This window comes from Parambassis ranga, chromosome 7 (genome assembly GCF_900634625.1).
Source record: "Parambassis ranga chromosome 7, fParRan2.1, whole genome shotgun sequence".
In the NCBI taxonomy this organism is placed as follows: Eukaryota; Metazoa; Chordata; class Actinopteri; family Ambassidae; genus Parambassis; species Parambassis ranga.
The window spans coordinates 2,477,722-2,494,315 of record NC_041028.1 but is presented as its reverse complement, the minus strand read 5'-3'; the positions used below and the strand labels follow the sequence as shown (position 1 = coordinate 2,494,315).

The 16,594-nt window shown below is 50.5% G+C and overlaps 1 protein-coding gene across 1 annotated transcript in view; it reads right to left on the bottom strand.

Moving 5' to 3' along the window:
- Positions 1-1,831: 1,831 nt before the first annotated feature.
- The window catches only part of LOC114438195 (extracellular sulfatase Sulf-2-like), a 40,285-nt gene continuing 25,522 nt past the window's right edge, over positions 1,832-16,594 (bottom strand). Inside the window, exons 4-24 of the mRNA XM_028409387.1 lie at positions 16,411-16,531; positions 16,207-16,325; positions 15,618-15,769; positions 15,350-15,519; positions 12,576-12,726; positions 11,671-11,770; positions 11,402-11,477; positions 10,811-10,939; positions 9,794-9,850; positions 9,386-9,515; positions 7,628-7,874; positions 6,045-6,240; positions 5,857-5,953; positions 5,610-5,704; positions 5,462-5,521; positions 5,188-5,357; positions 4,886-5,028; positions 4,674-4,797; positions 3,994-4,030; positions 3,796-3,852; positions 1,832-2,583 (exon numbers count right to left, since the gene is read on the bottom strand). Coding sequence (XP_028265188.1) covers positions 2,553-2,583; positions 3,796-3,852; positions 3,994-4,030; positions 4,674-4,797; positions 4,886-5,028; positions 5,188-5,357; positions 5,462-5,521; positions 5,610-5,704; positions 5,857-5,953; positions 6,045-6,240; positions 7,628-7,874; positions 9,386-9,515; positions 9,794-9,850; positions 10,811-10,939; positions 11,402-11,477; positions 11,671-11,770; positions 12,576-12,726; positions 15,350-15,519; positions 15,618-15,769; positions 16,207-16,325; positions 16,411-16,531 — 2,462 coding nt within the window. The 3' untranslated portion in view covers positions 1,832-2,552. The remainder of the gene's footprint in view (positions 2,584-3,795; positions 3,853-3,993; positions 4,031-4,673; positions 4,798-4,885; positions 5,029-5,187; positions 5,358-5,461; positions 5,522-5,609; positions 5,705-5,856; positions 5,954-6,044; positions 6,241-7,627; positions 7,875-9,385; positions 9,516-9,793; positions 9,851-10,810; positions 10,940-11,401; positions 11,478-11,670; positions 11,771-12,575; positions 12,727-15,349; positions 15,520-15,617; positions 15,770-16,206; positions 16,326-16,410; positions 16,532-16,594) is intronic.

Genomic DNA, 16,594 nt, shown 5'->3' with positions numbered 1-16,594 from the left:
CACTGGATGCGCGCGACCGACAACGCGCTGTGCATGTGTGAACCATCAGAGAAGAAAAATCACGAGCCGCGCGCGACGCGGGCTGCTACCCTCTACACGCGCCCGGCGCTCGTCTTCAGCGAACAGGTAATGCGCGTCCATGTGGTCGGGAGGCGTGGCTCTGCCTCAGACTGTAAATAAAGATGAGGGCACAGCGCCACCTCTCCTACTGCACCGGTGTGCAGCCCAAATATCTCACTTACAGGCGCCGCCATGTTGGAAAGAGACGTCATCTTGGAACCACAGTCTGTGTTCCACCCAAACATCCACCCTCTTCCACATTAAGCCCTGCTGGCTGGAGCGCCCCCACCCAGGATGCAGTCACACACAAACACACACTTTGGCATTCAACACTTTATTCACAAACTAGAACCAATCAGTGTGTCCACAGGTGAGCGGGACTGTACAGGTGTGTTAGATCAGTTTAACATGGTCCAGTCACCCTCCATGCAAAGTGCTCTGCAGTGTGTGTGTGTGTGTGTGTGTGTGTGTGTGTGTCACGGTCCAGTCTCAGCTGATTCTAGTGTGCGTCTTTAGAAAACACACCTACACATTTACAAATACATTCAAACACAACCAGGAGAGTTGTTAGACAGCAAACAGCCCCACAGAGTCTGAGGTTAAAGAATGAAACCCTGCAGACAGCCGGCGCTCGGCTGCTTTCACACAGGAAGGAGGTCTGACAGCAGCAGGAAGCAGAAACATCAGCAGGACCCCGGCAGAGGGCCGAGCGGGGGGAGGGGAGGCTCAGACCGGGAGGAGCAGAGCTCCAGGACGCTGCAGTTCCCCCCGCGGCCTCCGGAGGCAGACTCAACTGTACAGAGCTTCTATATAACCTCTTTTTAATCAGACTGCATTACTATGTGTCAGTTCTGAGTGACAGGCAGCTGTCGACAACATCAGCTTCCTGCTTCCACCTCAGCTCCACCAGTATAGATGGAGTCAGGCGCTGCCAACATGGCGGCGGTCAGAGTCACATAAACAGTCATGGGGGGAAAGGGGAGGGGGGGGTGTCATGGTTTTTTTGGTTGTCGTCATGGAAACCAACAAACACAACCACATCAACAACACGACCACATCAACAACACTTCAGTTTAAAGCTGAAAGGGTGGAGTTCAGGGTGGAGTTAACGTCTGTGTGGGCGTCACACTCATGACCCTGCTGGAGGTGTCACAGCCTCCAGGCCGCTGTCATCCACCTGCTGCACCAGGTGATACAACAGCACACCCCGCCTGGCATTCTGGGAAATGTAGGAGGCGGCTGCAGTCATCCGTAACAGCAGGGGACCGTGTGACAGTGTAACAGACATTTTAACACTGACATCACTTCCTGTGAGGAACTCCAGCTTTGTTCCATGTCCTGTGTGAACCCAGCCGTGTGTCCCTACACCTACACTTTACAGGTCACATGATCTGTGATTTGATTGGACAAAAATCAGCTGAACTAAAAAGGTGAAAAAAAAAAAAGTTTCAATCACAACACGACAGGTTCTGGTGCCGATGACGTCATCATTTAGTCCTCTTTTTATTGGCCCATAAGACAACACCAGTTTGTTTTAGTCCCGTTGGTTTGTCCTCCTCAGGGCGGCTGCGTTGCATTGTGGGTAACTGTGGTCAGTCATCGGGTTAGTACAACTGTAGCTCTGTCGTCAGTAAAGCTGCCGGTCACTATGGTAACCGACAGTCAAGTTAGTGGAGAGGGGAAAAAAAAAAGACATCAGCAGTGATGTCATCGGTGATGTCATCAGAGAGTTCGCTTCCGCCTCAGTCTGAGTTTAGTAACAACACGAACAGGGAGAACGAGTCCTTTAATGCCTGTTAGAAAGACTAAATATCAACAACAAATATGGCCGCTGGGAGGTCACCTGAGGAGGAGGAGGAGGAGGAGGAGGAGGAGGAGGAGGAGGAAGGTCCCTCTAATAAATGAGATTTTACTGTGATGGGAAAATGTCATTTTCATCAGACTATGGAAAGAAAAACCTAAATGTAATAACGTAAGTTTCCTGCAGAGAAAAGACATGAAAGGAAGGGTGGAGTATCATGTGGAGTATCAGGTGGAGTATCAGGTGGAGTATCAGGTGGAGTTGTGGCTGCTGTGTGTGTCTGTAAGGCCGAACTCAGGGCAGAAACCTGCTGACATTTTACCATCACAGCCTCTACCTCTCCATGTCCTCCTCCTCTTCATCACGATCCTCCTCCTCCTCATACTCCTCCCTCTGACTCCTCCACCCTGAGCTCCCCCCCTCCCTCTCTGAGGAGGAGGAGGAGGAGGAGGAGGAGGAGGAAGGAGGAGCGTCTGAATGAGTGGTGCGTCGGGTGTTCTGTCCCAGTGTCTCCCTGAGCAGCGGGGTGGGAGGGGCTAGCGGTGTCACAGAGACTGCAGAATATGATTGGCTGCCCGGTGAGGTGAGGGCGTGGTGGCTGATCTGCACCGTCTCCTTGACGACCACACCCTCCTCCTCCTCCTTCAGGCGGCTGTGGGCGGGGTCAGGAACCCGCTCCGACCAATCAGGCTTAGCCCTTCCAGCCGTCCCAGATCGGGCCTCTGCAAACACACACAGACACACACACAGACACACACAGACATGAGCAGAGTGTGTGTGTTGGTGGTCAGACACACGCAGGCGGCGGCAGCAACATGCAGCGAGCAGAGATGTTGACGACGGTCAGATTGACCTGCTGAAGAAGGAAAATGTGTCGCTCAGCCTGTTACAGCTGACCGCAGGACTGTCTGCAGAGCGCCCTCCAGTGGAGCTGCAGCTATCTTTAGCAGACTGTCATGAACAGGAAGTGGTCCTCTCCTGCAGGAACCACTTCCTGTTCCTGTATAAAATCAGTGTCTGAGATCCTCCCTTCGATGGCGGCCGTCCTCAGGTCTACTGTAAATCTCTGATACCCTGTTCACACTAGGGGAAAAATGTGGCTTAAGCAGGATTCGGCCGCATCCAGATCAATCCAGATGTGTTTTTTTCTGAGTGTGAACACCTCGAATCCGGCTGTATCCAGTTTAATTTCAATCCGGCTTGATTGAAATCAAACTTGGCTCAAATGTGGCTCAGGTGTGAACGCAAATGTGCCGAGCGAATCCGGCTAGCGACATGCTACTTCCGGTTAGCGACATGCTACTTCCGGTTAGCGATGTGCTACTTCCGGTTCACGGTGCGCCACACGGGACAAAAAACCGCACGACGCATGCGCACACGCGGTCCTACCGCGGCATGAACGGACTCTGTATATTACGAGGCGCCACCTAGTGGTTTGGAGGACAGCAAACACGCTGGATGAAGCCGGATTGAGTGCGGACACAAGTGTGTGCTAGCCAGATTTGAAAATAGGTCTGAACGCATCCAGCTTAAAGGCTGTCTGGGCTCGATCCTACTCTAGCTGGAATGACTTTCTCCAGTGTGAACGGGGCCTAAGCTGCTGCTGGTTGGGTGAGTTTCATCAACATGGAGGATGCTACAGGTGGCTGATGGTGCGGTATGTCCCTGGTAGTTTAAGAATGGGTTTTTATAGATTTCAAAAGTTAAAAAAAATCTAAAAATGTAACTACATGTAGTGTATTAACACGGGTAAACAACTGATGCCCAGCTACTGTGCAGCGCCCCCTGGTGTGTGTTGAATGTATGAGCTGCAGATCTTATTAGTGCAGATGTGTAAAAAAAGATAAAAAGTCATGTGATTGTGTTGGTCAGACAAACAGGTGAAGAGGCAGCATGCAGGTCAGAGGAGGAGGAGGAGGAGGAGGAAGACTCACAGGGTTCGAGATGACGAAGGTTTCTTGACTCTCGGCCACTTCCTCCTCTCAAACAGCCTGATGCAACAAACACACACACACAGTGTTACACTCACACACGCTCTCTCTCCTCCACCAGCAGCCCTCAGCTCCAGAAGGAAGCCATGCAGCGATCAGACAGGAAGAATACTGTGTGTGTGTGTGTGTGTGTGTGTATACCTGTAGTCATCAAAGCTGCTGTACGTCCGCCCTCCTGCTAAAACAAGAGTCTGATTGGTTAATGAGCAGAGGCCGCTCCTGGAACAAAACTGGTCACATGATCGGTCTTGATAACAAGGGTCCCCTGAAGGCACCACTGGCTGATACACTACACACGACCTCCATCACAGCTCAACAATGCACCGAAACAACACAGCGCATCATAGAAAGACACAAAGGCACAAGCAGCAGACTCTCTGATGGTCCTTGAATGCATCGTCTGATGACGTGAGCAGCGGTCACATGACAAACATTCAGACAGTATCAGTCTGACCTGCAGCTGCAGCTGCAGAGAATGTGTTAAGAGGCTGATGGGGACAGGTCTCGGAGTATCTGGCGCCCCCCTGTGGTCATATCGAAATAGTTCATGTGATATGTGTTGTTGGGTGCTAACACCAATTTACTCTTTACTGTCAGTTCTGCTGCAGCATGAAGCAGGTAAACAAAACAAAGTGTGTCTGTATCTGTGTCTGTGTGTGTCTGTGTGTGTCTGTGTGTGTGTGTCTGCGTGTGTGTCTGTCTGCGTGTGTGTCTGCGTGTGTGTGTGTGTGTGTCTGCGTGTGTGTCTGTCTGTGTGTGTGTGTGTCTGCATGTGTGTGTGTGTCTGTCTGTGTGTCTGTCTGCGTGTGTGTGAGACTCACCCAGCTCCACTGAGCGTGTGCGGGGGTTACACTGCTTGTGTCCCTTGCAGCCTCTGAGCTCCATCAGCTGGACGTGGAGCTGATTAAGAACCATCCGATCTAAAGAACTGACGGCGTTTATCAACTGCAAACACACACACACACACAGAACCATGACATGGGTTTAATGTTCGGGTATCATACAGCGGACCTGTCCGGGAAGATAAGGATACCTGGTACGGGTCTGTGGTGAGGTCGAAGTACTCCAGGAATCCAGTGGCAAACTCACAGAACAGGAAGTTGTGAGTCTCGTTAATTGTCCTCAGACACCAGTATGTGTTGTTGTTGGCACTGGTGCACGCACAGAATGAACCCACTGCAACACACAGACACACACACACACACACAGACACACACAGACACACAGACAGACACACACACACACAGAGACAGACACACAGACACACACACACACATATTAGTAGATGCAAAAATTAACACCAGATTCAGTGCGTGTTTTCGTGTGTGTGCGTACGTGACCAGAAGGGCGCCGTCCGCCAGTGCTGGTTGTCATGTGTGAAGCAGGTGAGTCCAGGCATGGAGCATGTGTCGTTGTTTTTGATTCTTTTGATCATCTTCCTCATCTTCTTCCTCCTCTTCTGCTCCTTCAGGAGCCACGCCTTCTTGTCCCGAGCCCCACCCTTCCTGCTCCCACACACGCACACACAGACACACAACATAAATGTTAGCATTACATTTTTCACATTTAGTCGTCATGTTTCTTCAGATCCAGAGTGAAGCGGTTTCACCTGAACGGGTGCAGACCTCCCCCTCTGTACCTCAGCTTGTTCTTTAGTTTGGATTTGTACCTGAACAACACACACACACACACACACACAGGTGTGAGTCTCTGCGTATGAATCTGCTTCCAGGTGTGTGCAGCCCTCAGGTACTCACAGGTATCTTTTGCAGTCACAGTCCAGGGGGCGGGCCTTCTTCAGGTGACCTCTGACCTCTCTCAGGTTCTTGATCTTTGTCTGCAGAGTCTCGATCTGAGTGAAGCAGAGGGAGAGTCAGGCTGGATCATGGCTGTCGTTCGTCTTCATTTTGTAATGATTGTGTAAAGCTCCCTCTGTAGTGTGTCTGTCTGTGTGTAACTATGTGAAAGGTTTTGTTATGCTCTGCAATAAGGATTCTTGGTCACCTCGTGGTCGATGTGCAGCTTGTGGTCCTTCCAGGCCTGCAGAGACTGATAGACTCCTGTGTCACACTTCACCGTGGCGTTGGACAGGATGGAGCATCTGCAGGACAGCAGCATCATAATGAGTGGCCCCGCCTCCCTGACGGGGTCCTGGACGGTGTTACGTCATGATAGAAACAACCATCACCGACCTGTGTGTAACTTTGATGGAGTTGGGCGGAGCCACGGCGTTGGGAACTCCTCCCATCCCGCTGAACTCGTCCTCGTCTCTGCCCGGCAGAGTCCAGCCGGCTTCGTGCAGTAGGCTCTGGTTACCGGGGTAACTGTTCGCCATGGAGACGGCGCGGCTGTAACGATTCCTGGAGTAACTCTTCAGGGCTTTAAACTCTGAAGCACAAACACAGCAGAACATCACGTCTCATCAGCTCAGAGCACACACACACACACACACACACTCCTCCATCAGCTTAATGGTGATGCAGTTCTGTATTGAGACACTAGGGGTCAGCGCCACTCCACAGAAGCAGAGCTGCAGCACGGGCGCTCATTAGTGTGCAAGCTCCACATGAGCTTTTCAGAGGATCCCAGAACATCTGTCCGTCAGCGAGAAGAATACCAGGAGGTAAAATAGCCACAAAATCATCAACGAAACACAAACAGCTGGATGATCTGTGCGGGAACATTTTCAGCCTCGCACCAGATAATCTAACGTTGACTTCCTGTCAGGATGCTTTGTGTGTCAAACCCATTCACAGCTGAACCCTGAATCACATGGATGGGTCCATCTGTTCATGAGGAGCTCCACGCTCATCAGATCTGACCTTTAATCACCGAACACCTGATTAAAATTCTGCCTCTCCGGCTTCACACACACAGAATCTAGTCTGGTATCATCATTTATTCAGAAGCTTTCATCATGTTTTTAAAGTTGACTACTGTGAAAATATCATTGACAGTAAAAACTATGGACAGAGCTTCCGTGACGTCACCCGTTTGTTTCTGAAGAGCTGTTCTGAGGCTCGGTGTGAGGTTCCAGAACGTTGATGACCGCCGCCATGTTGGCAGCGTCACGTCCGCCAAAACTCCAAATATGGACAAAGAGGGGGAGCACGAGCGGGGTTTAGGGGGGCGGGTGATCGTGGAAGCAGGAAACTCATGCTGTGATACGTCAACTGTCTGTCACTCAAGCAGCAACGCCCATAATTAGGCGTAATTTTAAGTCAGAATACAATTGAAACGAGTGGGTTGTAAAAAAATTCACCCCCCCTACAATTGACACTAGCAGAGAACCTATCATCTGAGACCAGAGTGGTTTTTTGTACCAGGCTGTAAACATGTTCTTTTCTGCTGTGAAGTCGGACATTTTAACATGGGAGTCTATGGGAAATTACTCGCTTTTGGGACCAGCCCCCAGTGGTTGCGGCATGAATTACAAGTTTTGACACTTCCGCATGGGCTTCCACTTTGAGCCCCGAAGGCTGCCGCTTGGAAAATATGCATACCAGAGATGTTCTATATGGAAATGTCCACTCCTGTTCTATAGGGGGCGCTGGAGCCAGTCCAGAATAAATGGGGTCCTATGGAGCCCAAACATGTAAAGTTCATGAGGGGAAGAAAAATCTCTCTGTGACTCAGCAGCGCCCTCGGAGTGATTTTAGTACAATAATAGGACACAATGCAAACGGGCTTTCCTCAGAAACGCCTCTGGAACCAAATGACTGGGTCTGACCCTGCAGCCTGCCGCCCCCTGCTGGACAGAGGCGTTAACACTCACTCTTCTTGGAGAAGAAGGATTTCTTGTTGAACGGCCTCATCATAGACGGCCGCAGGTTCAGAGGTCGCAGGTCGCTGAGGTCACAGTCACAGCCGTCCGAGTTCGGGAGGTACAGCTGGGACTTCATGCTGATTGGACGCTGCCGGCCAACCGCACCCCTCTGGACGTTCTTAGCTCCTCCCCCTCCTTCGTTCTTGCATTTGTAGAGCCGCAGCTTCCCCGTGGCGTCCTCCACACACTGCCACTTCTACACACACAGAACAGCAGACTCAGCATGGAGCTTTTATTAAAATACATACATTCACACACTCAGAGACACGGTGTCAGGTTCCAGAGCGAAGCTGACGACGGGACGAGACTCAACCAACTTAATCCAGCATCAATCTGGACAGAAAGTCTTTAACAGCCTGGAAGAGGTTAAACAGGACAAACAGGTTTCCTCTGTTCTCTGCTGTGTCCCCTTCAGATCAGGACTCTCTGTGACATAAACCCAGCTGCCTGGCGAGGACCCGACCCGTCTGACAGGAGCGCCGCTCAGATCAGCTGCTGGTTGGTTACAGCAGCTGATCTGAGCATCAGGACTCCCGGCGAATCAGAGCTCTGTCTCAGGTCCCGCTCTGTGACAGATCCACACCTTAACTCTGTATCACTGCACTGAGTGTAGCACTGAGGCTTGTGAACACACACACACACACGTCAACACACACACACACACGTCAACACACACACACACGTCAACACACACACACACACACACGTCAACACACACACTCATTACACACACACACACGTCAACACACACACTCAATACACACACGTCAACACACACAGACACACATCAATACACACAGACACACGTTAACACACACACACACACACACGTTACATGTGAGCAGTTATTACAGCGACAAATGCCTGAATTTTTTAATTACACACACAGACACACACACACAGGTTTCCTCAGGCTGTTTGTCACAGTGATCCAGCAGCCTGCAGACTGTTGCTAGGAGACTAATCAGCTGGCTCAAATGATTCTTCAACAAGTGTGATTAACCTCAAACGAGCGCGAACACAAACACTCTGAAGGGTCCTGCAGCTCCGTCCCGACTCTCTGTGCCTCGCCGAGTTCTGGACGGGTCAGCTGTGATCTGATCACACTGACGCTCTGTCCGGCCTCTGAGTGTTTACAGCTGCCGCCGTCGTCTCAGATTTCTCTGTTTATTAATTTAGTGCAACCAAAACGTCGGAGGGAAAATGTTGTGGCAGTGAAAAGTTTTGGTGATGTGAAGCATGAGCGTCTGTAACCAGGAAGTGGCCTTGAGATTAACAGATTCAGATTAAGTGATGGAACAAAAGCAAGGGATTGAAAGTAATACAATGAGGAGTAAAGTTAGGAATAAAGTAACTGGAACTGGAATAGATGATGGACTGTACGTAAAATATACTGGGAGTATCGGTATATATACTATAACTATTAAGGAGTTTAGGATCTGGAATAAAGTCACATAATCTGGACAAATGAAACAAAGTATAGAGTGACTCTGGATTAAATAAACTCTAAGGTAATAGACCGGGATTCATTTGTTGCAGGATCGGCAGTTAAAGTGGACTTTATCCCTGTAACTGGATGAGGAATAAATTAGGGAGACTGGGATTACATTAGAATGTGAGATTAAAACTGGGATTTAGGAGTTCTTGGAAGAGTCACTCATAAAAGAACATGAAGGACCAGCAGAGATGGGTTCAGCTGATCTGTACCTGTCCTGTCTGCTGGCAGGGCGTCTGGTACTCGGCCCGCTGACAGAGGTCTCTTACTCGTTGGTGTTTGGGCAGGAAGTTCTCCTCCGGCGACACCTCCTTCCCCTCCACACGCTGGTGGAGCAGCTTCCTGTTAGCAGACAGACCAACGGACAGAGGTCAGTGAAGGCAGCACAGCAGAGCCTGAACTGAAGGGGTGTGTGTCTGTCTGTCTGTGTCTGTGTGTGTGTATGTGTGTGTGTGTGTGTGTGTGTGTGTGTGTGTGTGTGTCTGTGTGTGTGTGTCTGTGTGTATGTATGTGTGTGTGTGTGTCTGTGTGTGTCTGTGTGTGTATGTATGCGTGTGTCTCTGTGGGTGTCTGTGTTTCTCTCTATGTGTGTGTGTCTGTGTGTGTGTGTCTGTGTTTACCCTCGCTCCACCAGGAAGGAGTCCCTCCACACCTTCGGCTTCTTGCTCACCTGGAACCTGCAGACAGTGAGAACAGTCAGAAGATGCTGGCTCTGCCTCCACCCGCTGCCTCCACCCGCTGCGCCCACTCATCTCAGAGCTGTGTTTGGTGTTATTAAAGCAGCAGAGGTGATGTCACACACACTCTGAGTTCATGGCAGTTAAATCAGAGAACACACACATTGACAGAATATTCATCACACAGCCGCCTGCTCTGAGCCGCCTGCCTCCGCCTGCCTCCGCCTGCCTCCGCCTGCCTCCACCTGGTTTCTCTGACTCTCACACCGGGTGGATTTGGTGCACGAAGTGTAACCAGGAGAGAACCCTCCTGGGTGTGACGGCCCGCTGAGCCCCTCACTGTCTGCTCTGACCCGTCCACCTCTGCTTGTGTTTCCTGATGCTCTGGCCGTTATAAATATTAATGGGATGTTTATTTCCCTTCAGGTGCAGCAGATGCTCTTGGTGTCGCGGAGCTGTGGCGCGCCCAGGTGTTTAAATGAGGTGGTTACAGTTGAAGGACGCCTGCTGCTCCAGCAGCTCTGTGTTCTCTGACCTCTGCCTCCACCCAGCTGCTCGTCACGTCACCGTGACGCCTGCGGCTCATCACTAGTTACACAGCAGTTAAACAGTCGTCCTCATCCTGGAACCAGGATGTGGGAGCTGTAGGCATTCATCTGCATTTTTACAGCCTCAAACCAGGTTCTCACGGAGCTGCAGTCAGACAGACACTCTCTGAGTGTTGGTCATGTGACTGCTGCTCGCATGTGATCCATCATGGCGTCCTTCTGGCTGCTGAGGAGGACAGAACTTTTAGATTTTACTGAGTCTTGTTGGAGTGACTCTTTATTTCTGGAGGATTTTTAACAGTTCAACTTTGTGTAATTTCCTTAAGTACACAGCGTGTGTGTGTGTTCTCTGTGTGTGTTGTCTGTGTGTGTGTGTTCTCTGTGTGTGTGTGTGTTCTCTCTGTGTGTGTACCTGTTGGCAGGTTTGTCCGTGTCCAGTAGAGTCAGTATCGATCTTCCATCCATATCTGGAGGCGTGTCGAGGCCGGCGATGTCCAGGATGGTCGGAGCCAGATCGATGTTCAGGACGATGTGAGGGTTACTGACACACACACACACACAGTTACATCACTGGTGGGACTTTTGTTGTGAAACGTTGTGTGTTGATGTCGTGCAAAAAGAAAAGCAACTTTGATTCTGAACTCATGATCAGCGCGTGGAAAAGCTCTGACTGTAATCTACTTTACTAACACACACACACACACACACACACACACACACACACACTGCATATGAATCTTTCTGCTGACAGATCGACAGGCATGATTTGGTTTTTTAACTTGTGGCTTTTGATTTGATTACAGTCACAGCAGACACTGGGTCAGTGTGTGCTGGATGTTCCACATGTTCACCAGCTGCCTCAGTCTGCTGTTAGCTGCTCAGCATGTGTCTCATCAGATTATTTCATATTAACAAAAACTATGTTCACACAGTGTCGTATGTGCATTAAACATGAGATTAATGCTGCTGACGTGTGTGTGTGTGTGTGTGTGTGTGTGCTTACATGCTGCCTTGCTCCACATTGGGTCCCCTGATGAAGAACGGCACTCTGATGTCGAACTCGTACGGCATGGATTTACCTGGACACACACACACACACACGTTGAATTTACACATTGTGTTTGTTTTAATCCCTGAATCAACCAAACGTTCAGCTGAGAGCCCCCCACAGGCTGCACAGCCTGAACACACATGGAACCATGCAGAATAAATCCAACATGTTTTTACACAGCTGTGTTTCACAGTGCTTGTCGTGCATGGAGGATGACCGACCTTTGACGAGGCCGAACTGTCCGATGTGGTAGCCGTGATCAGACGTGTAGATGATGTAGGTGTTTTCCAGCTCGCCCGTCTCCACCAGCATGTTGTACAGCTGAGGGTCACACACAGACACACACACACACACACAGAGTTACAGGGGCTATAACTGACGGACATACACAGCGGCAGGTGTGTCTGTGTGTGTGTCTGTGTGTGTGTGTCTCTGTGTGTGTCTGTTTGTATGTGTGTCTGTGTGTGTCTGTGTGTGTGTGTGTCTCTGTGTGTGTGTGTCTGTGTGTGTGTCTGTGTGTGTGTGTCTCTGTGTGTGTCTGTTTGTATGTGTGTCTGTGTGTCTGTGTCTGTGTGTGTGTCTGTGTGTGTGTGTCTCTGTGTGTGTCTTGTGTGTGTGTCTCTGTGTGTGTCTGTGTCTGTGTGTCTCTGTGTGTGTGTGTCTGTGTGTGTGTGTGTGTGTGTGTGTGTGTGTGTGTCTGTGTGTGTGTGTCTGTCTCTGTGTGTGTCTGTGTGTGTGTGTGTGTCTCTATGTGTGTGTGTGTGTGTCTGTGTGTGTCTCTGTGTGTGTCTTGTGTGTGTGTGTGTGTCTCCGTGTGTGTCTTGTGTGTGTCTGTGTGTGTCTGTCTGTGTGTGTGTCTGTGTGTGTCTGTGTGTCTCTGTGTGTGTGTCTGTGTGTGTCTGTGTGTCTCTGTGTGTGTGTCTGTGTGTGTCTGTGTGTCTCTGTGTGTGTGTCTGTCTGCGTGTGTGTCTGTGTGTCTCTGTGTGTGTGTGTGTCTGTGTGTGTCTGTGTGTCTCTGTGTGTGTGTCTGTGTGTGTCTGTGTGTGTCTGTCTGCGTGTGTGTGTGTCTGTGTGTCTCTGCGTGTGTGTCTGTGTGTGTCTGTGTGTCTCTGTGTGTGTGTCCTACCTTCTCCATGCTGTCGTCCACAGACAGCAGTGTCTGCAGCCTCTTCCTCTGCAGCATGTTGGTGAACTCCATGTGAATGGGCTTCATGGGGCCGGTGTACCGCATGATCCAGTGTTTGTCCGTGTTCGGAGCGTAGTTATAACTGGGAGTGCTGGACAGACAGAGACACAGACAGAGACAGACAGACAGAGTGTTGGTCATGGATTTCAGACCACAGGTCTGCACATCTGGACCATGTGATCAATGACACGTCAGGCTGACACATGATTGGACAGAGTCTTCATTAAACTACTGCAGGAGCTGGTCTGAACGTGGCCCAGTGCATCGTGGGGGATGGAGCCCTTTGTTCAGAGTTCAGAGAGTCAGGGTTTAGGATGACTCTTAGTGTGGGTTTGGACCTTTGAGGGTCCTGTACACTGAACACAGGAAGAAGCAGCAGGACAGTGGACCGGCTCTGTTCAGAGTGTTCCTTTAACCACAGAGGAAGCCGGCTGAGCGCGTGCAGTAAACACAGAGAGAACTGCAGGAGTGTGTGTGTGTGTGTGTGTGTGTGTGTGTGTGTGTGTGTGTGGTATCATCATCAGCCTGTGTGTGAAGTGATGGCAGCAGATACTCCTGTTCATTAATAACACACACACACACACACACACACACAGACACACAGACACAGACACACACACACACACACACACACACACACACACACACACAGACACAGACACACACACACAGACACACACACACACACACACACACGCAGACATACACACACACACACACACAGACACACACACACACACACACACACACACACACACACACACACACACACACACACACACACACACACACTCCTGCTGTGCTGGCTGCAGAGGATGTTCTTGCTCTGTGTTCTGTGTGGATAATGAAAGACTCCCATCAGCAACATATTTACTCTCCTCTCTCTCTCTCCTCCTCCTCTTCCTCCCACCTCCTCCTGCTCCTCCTCTCTCTCTCTCTCCCTCTCTTCCTATCCTCCTCCTCCTCTCCTCTCTCTCTCTCCTCTCTCTCCTCTCTCTCTCTCCTCCTCCTCCTCTCCTCTCTCTCTCCTCCTCCTCTCTCTCCTCCTCCTCTCCTCTCTCTCTCTCCTCCCTCTCCTCCTCCTCCTCCTCTCTCTCTCCTCCCTCTCCTTCTCTCTCTCTCCTCCTCTCCTCTCTCTCCTCCTCCTCCTCTCCTCTCCTCCTCTCCTCTCTCTCCTCCTCTCTCTCTCCTCCTCCTCCTCTCTCCTCCTCTCTCTCTCTCCTCCTCCTCCTCCTCCCTCTCAGTCTGACGTCATTTTTAATGTTTAAACTGAATCAGGCTGATCTGCAGCTGATGACAGTTTTCGTCATTGATTGATTGTCTGTGATTAATCGCCCATTTATTGATCATTGTTGCAGCTTCAGAGCAGATCAGGAGGATTTAGGTCAAAGAAATGATGCCTGACCTCTGACCTCTGACCTCCTCACCACAGACTTTACAAATGTTTACTGAGCAGGACAGGAAGCAGACACACGGAGGCCGAGCGGCTTCTTCAGCTCCGCTGGCAGCTTCATAAACCTTCATGTTCAGTTGGTGTTGGTGTCTCAGCAGCTTCTGTAATAACTGCATGAAAAACAATCATGTGTGAAGCTGCTGTGGAGCACAGAGGAGGAGGCGAAGGCGTCTGCTCCAACTACACACACACAACAAGGAGCTGTGTGTTGTCACTGTGCTGCTTTCATGTGTGTGCAGGTGAAATGAATCACAGCCTCTCGCTGTCTGCTCCTACAGGGCCACAGCTCAGATGTTCTCTGACTGCCTCTCCACCCTCTCCACCCTCTCCACCCTTTCCACTTCAGTCTGACTTGTTGCTCTCTAATTTAACATCGACAACACAAAGAGAAGCTGTTGTGTTAAACGTGTGTCACACTGACGGAGGTTCAGAGGGAGAGAGCCTCCAGCTGAGGCTTTGTGCTTCAGACAGAGAGGAACTCCCGGGGAGCTTTAAATGGGATTTAAATGGAGTCCTGACAGCAGGAGTCTGCCGGAGGAGGAGAGACACCGAGATGTGTGCGTCTGTGTGTGTGTCTGTGTGTGTGTCTGTGTGTGTCTGTGTGTGCGACCGCTCCGTCAATCATACAACACACAAACAATTCTCAGGATTCAGACGTGGACTTTGACTTTTGACTCACACACACTGTCATTAGATTTCTTTAAGGAAACCAATGTATTCATGACACACACACACACAGACACACACACGCGTTGGGGAGGATTGTGCGGTTTTAGTCGTGTTGCTTCAGGATTTACCCTGCAGAGCAGAACAGAGCTGCTCCATTGTTCAGCTGGATTACTGTGGCTTAGGCTCATTGTATGCATACGTGTGTGTGTGTGTGTGTGTGTGTGTTATGAATGTCTGAACAAAGTTGTGTGGATGTATTTGTGTTTCCACAGTAACGGAAATCATGACGTTTTTCAGGTGAATTGATGAAAATGTGTGTCTGTGTGTATGTGTGTGTGTCTGTGTGTCTGTGTGTATGTGTGTGTCTGTGTCTGTGTGTCTGTGTGTATGTGTGTGTCTGTGTTTGTGTGTCTGTGTGTATGTGTGTGTGTCTGTGTGTCTGTGTGTATGTGTGTGTGTCTGTGTTTGTGTGTCTGTGTGTATGTGTGTGTGTCTGTGTGTCTGTGTATGTGTGTGTGTCTGTGTTTGTGTGTCTGTGTGTATGTGTGTGTGTCTGTGTTTGTGTGTGTGTGTGTCTGTGTGTGAGACTTACATGTGCTGTGATGCGTTGGGGAAGGCGGTGCTGTATTGTGGCGCCGAGTCTTCAGGCCCGTGCGGCGCGGCGTGGCTCAGCACCATCAGCACTGGTCGGTGAGGGTAAACCCGCTTCGAGGAGCGGAAGTATCGGATCGACTCAGCCGTGATCAGGTCGGTCAGATAGTCCTGGTAACACACACACAGACACACACAAAACTTTGGTGAATGTATTCATTGGTTGATTCAATAACTGTGTGTGTCTGTGTGTGTGTGTGCGTCCTGACCTGTGGGTACTGCGCTCCGTGCTTCTCTCGCACACCGTTGCGGCTCATTGTGTAGTTGTAGAAGCGGCTGTTCTTCACCAAGCCGAACCACTCCTTCCAGCCCGCGGGGACGTACGAGCCGTTGTACTCGTTCAGGTACTTCCCGAAGAAGGCTGGAGAGAGGACACACACACACAGACACACACAGACACAGAGAGAGGACACACACACACACACACAGAGACACAGAGAGACACACACAGACACAGAGAGAGGACACACACACACACAGAGACACAGAGAGACACACACAGACAAATACACACACACACACACACACAGAGACACACACACAGACAGACACAGAGACACACACACACAGACACAGAGACACAAGACACACACACACACAGACAGACAAAAAGACACACACACACACAAACACACAGACACAGAGAGAGACACACACACACACACAGGTGACTCACAGAAGTAATAAAATCCTAATAAATGCCTGTGTGTGTCTGTGTGGGTGTGTGTGTGTCTGTGTGGGTGTGTGTGTGTCTGTGTGGGTGTGTGTGTGTGTGTGGGTGTGTGTGTGTTGCTCTACCTGTCCTGTATCCAGTGTTGTTGAGGTAGACCCCGAAGGTCCGCGGCTCATGCTGCCGTTGCCATGACAGCGAGGAGCAGTTCTCGTTGTTGGTGTAGGTGTTGTGGTTGTGGACGTACCTGACAGAGACAATGAGAGTGAGCGCCACCCGCAGGCCGACAGCGGACGCTGCGCTTAGAATCTGTCAGACAGGAAGCAGCTTACCTCCCGGTGAGGATGCTCGAGCGTGACGGACAGCACATGGGCGTGGTCACGAAGGCGTTGGTGAAAGAAGTCCCGCCCTCCTCCATGATGCGGCGAGTTTTATTCATCGCCTGCATGGAGCCTGCAGAGAGAGAGCAAGCCTTTAATGGCTGCGATCCGGTCACATGATCGGGCTGCAGAGGAC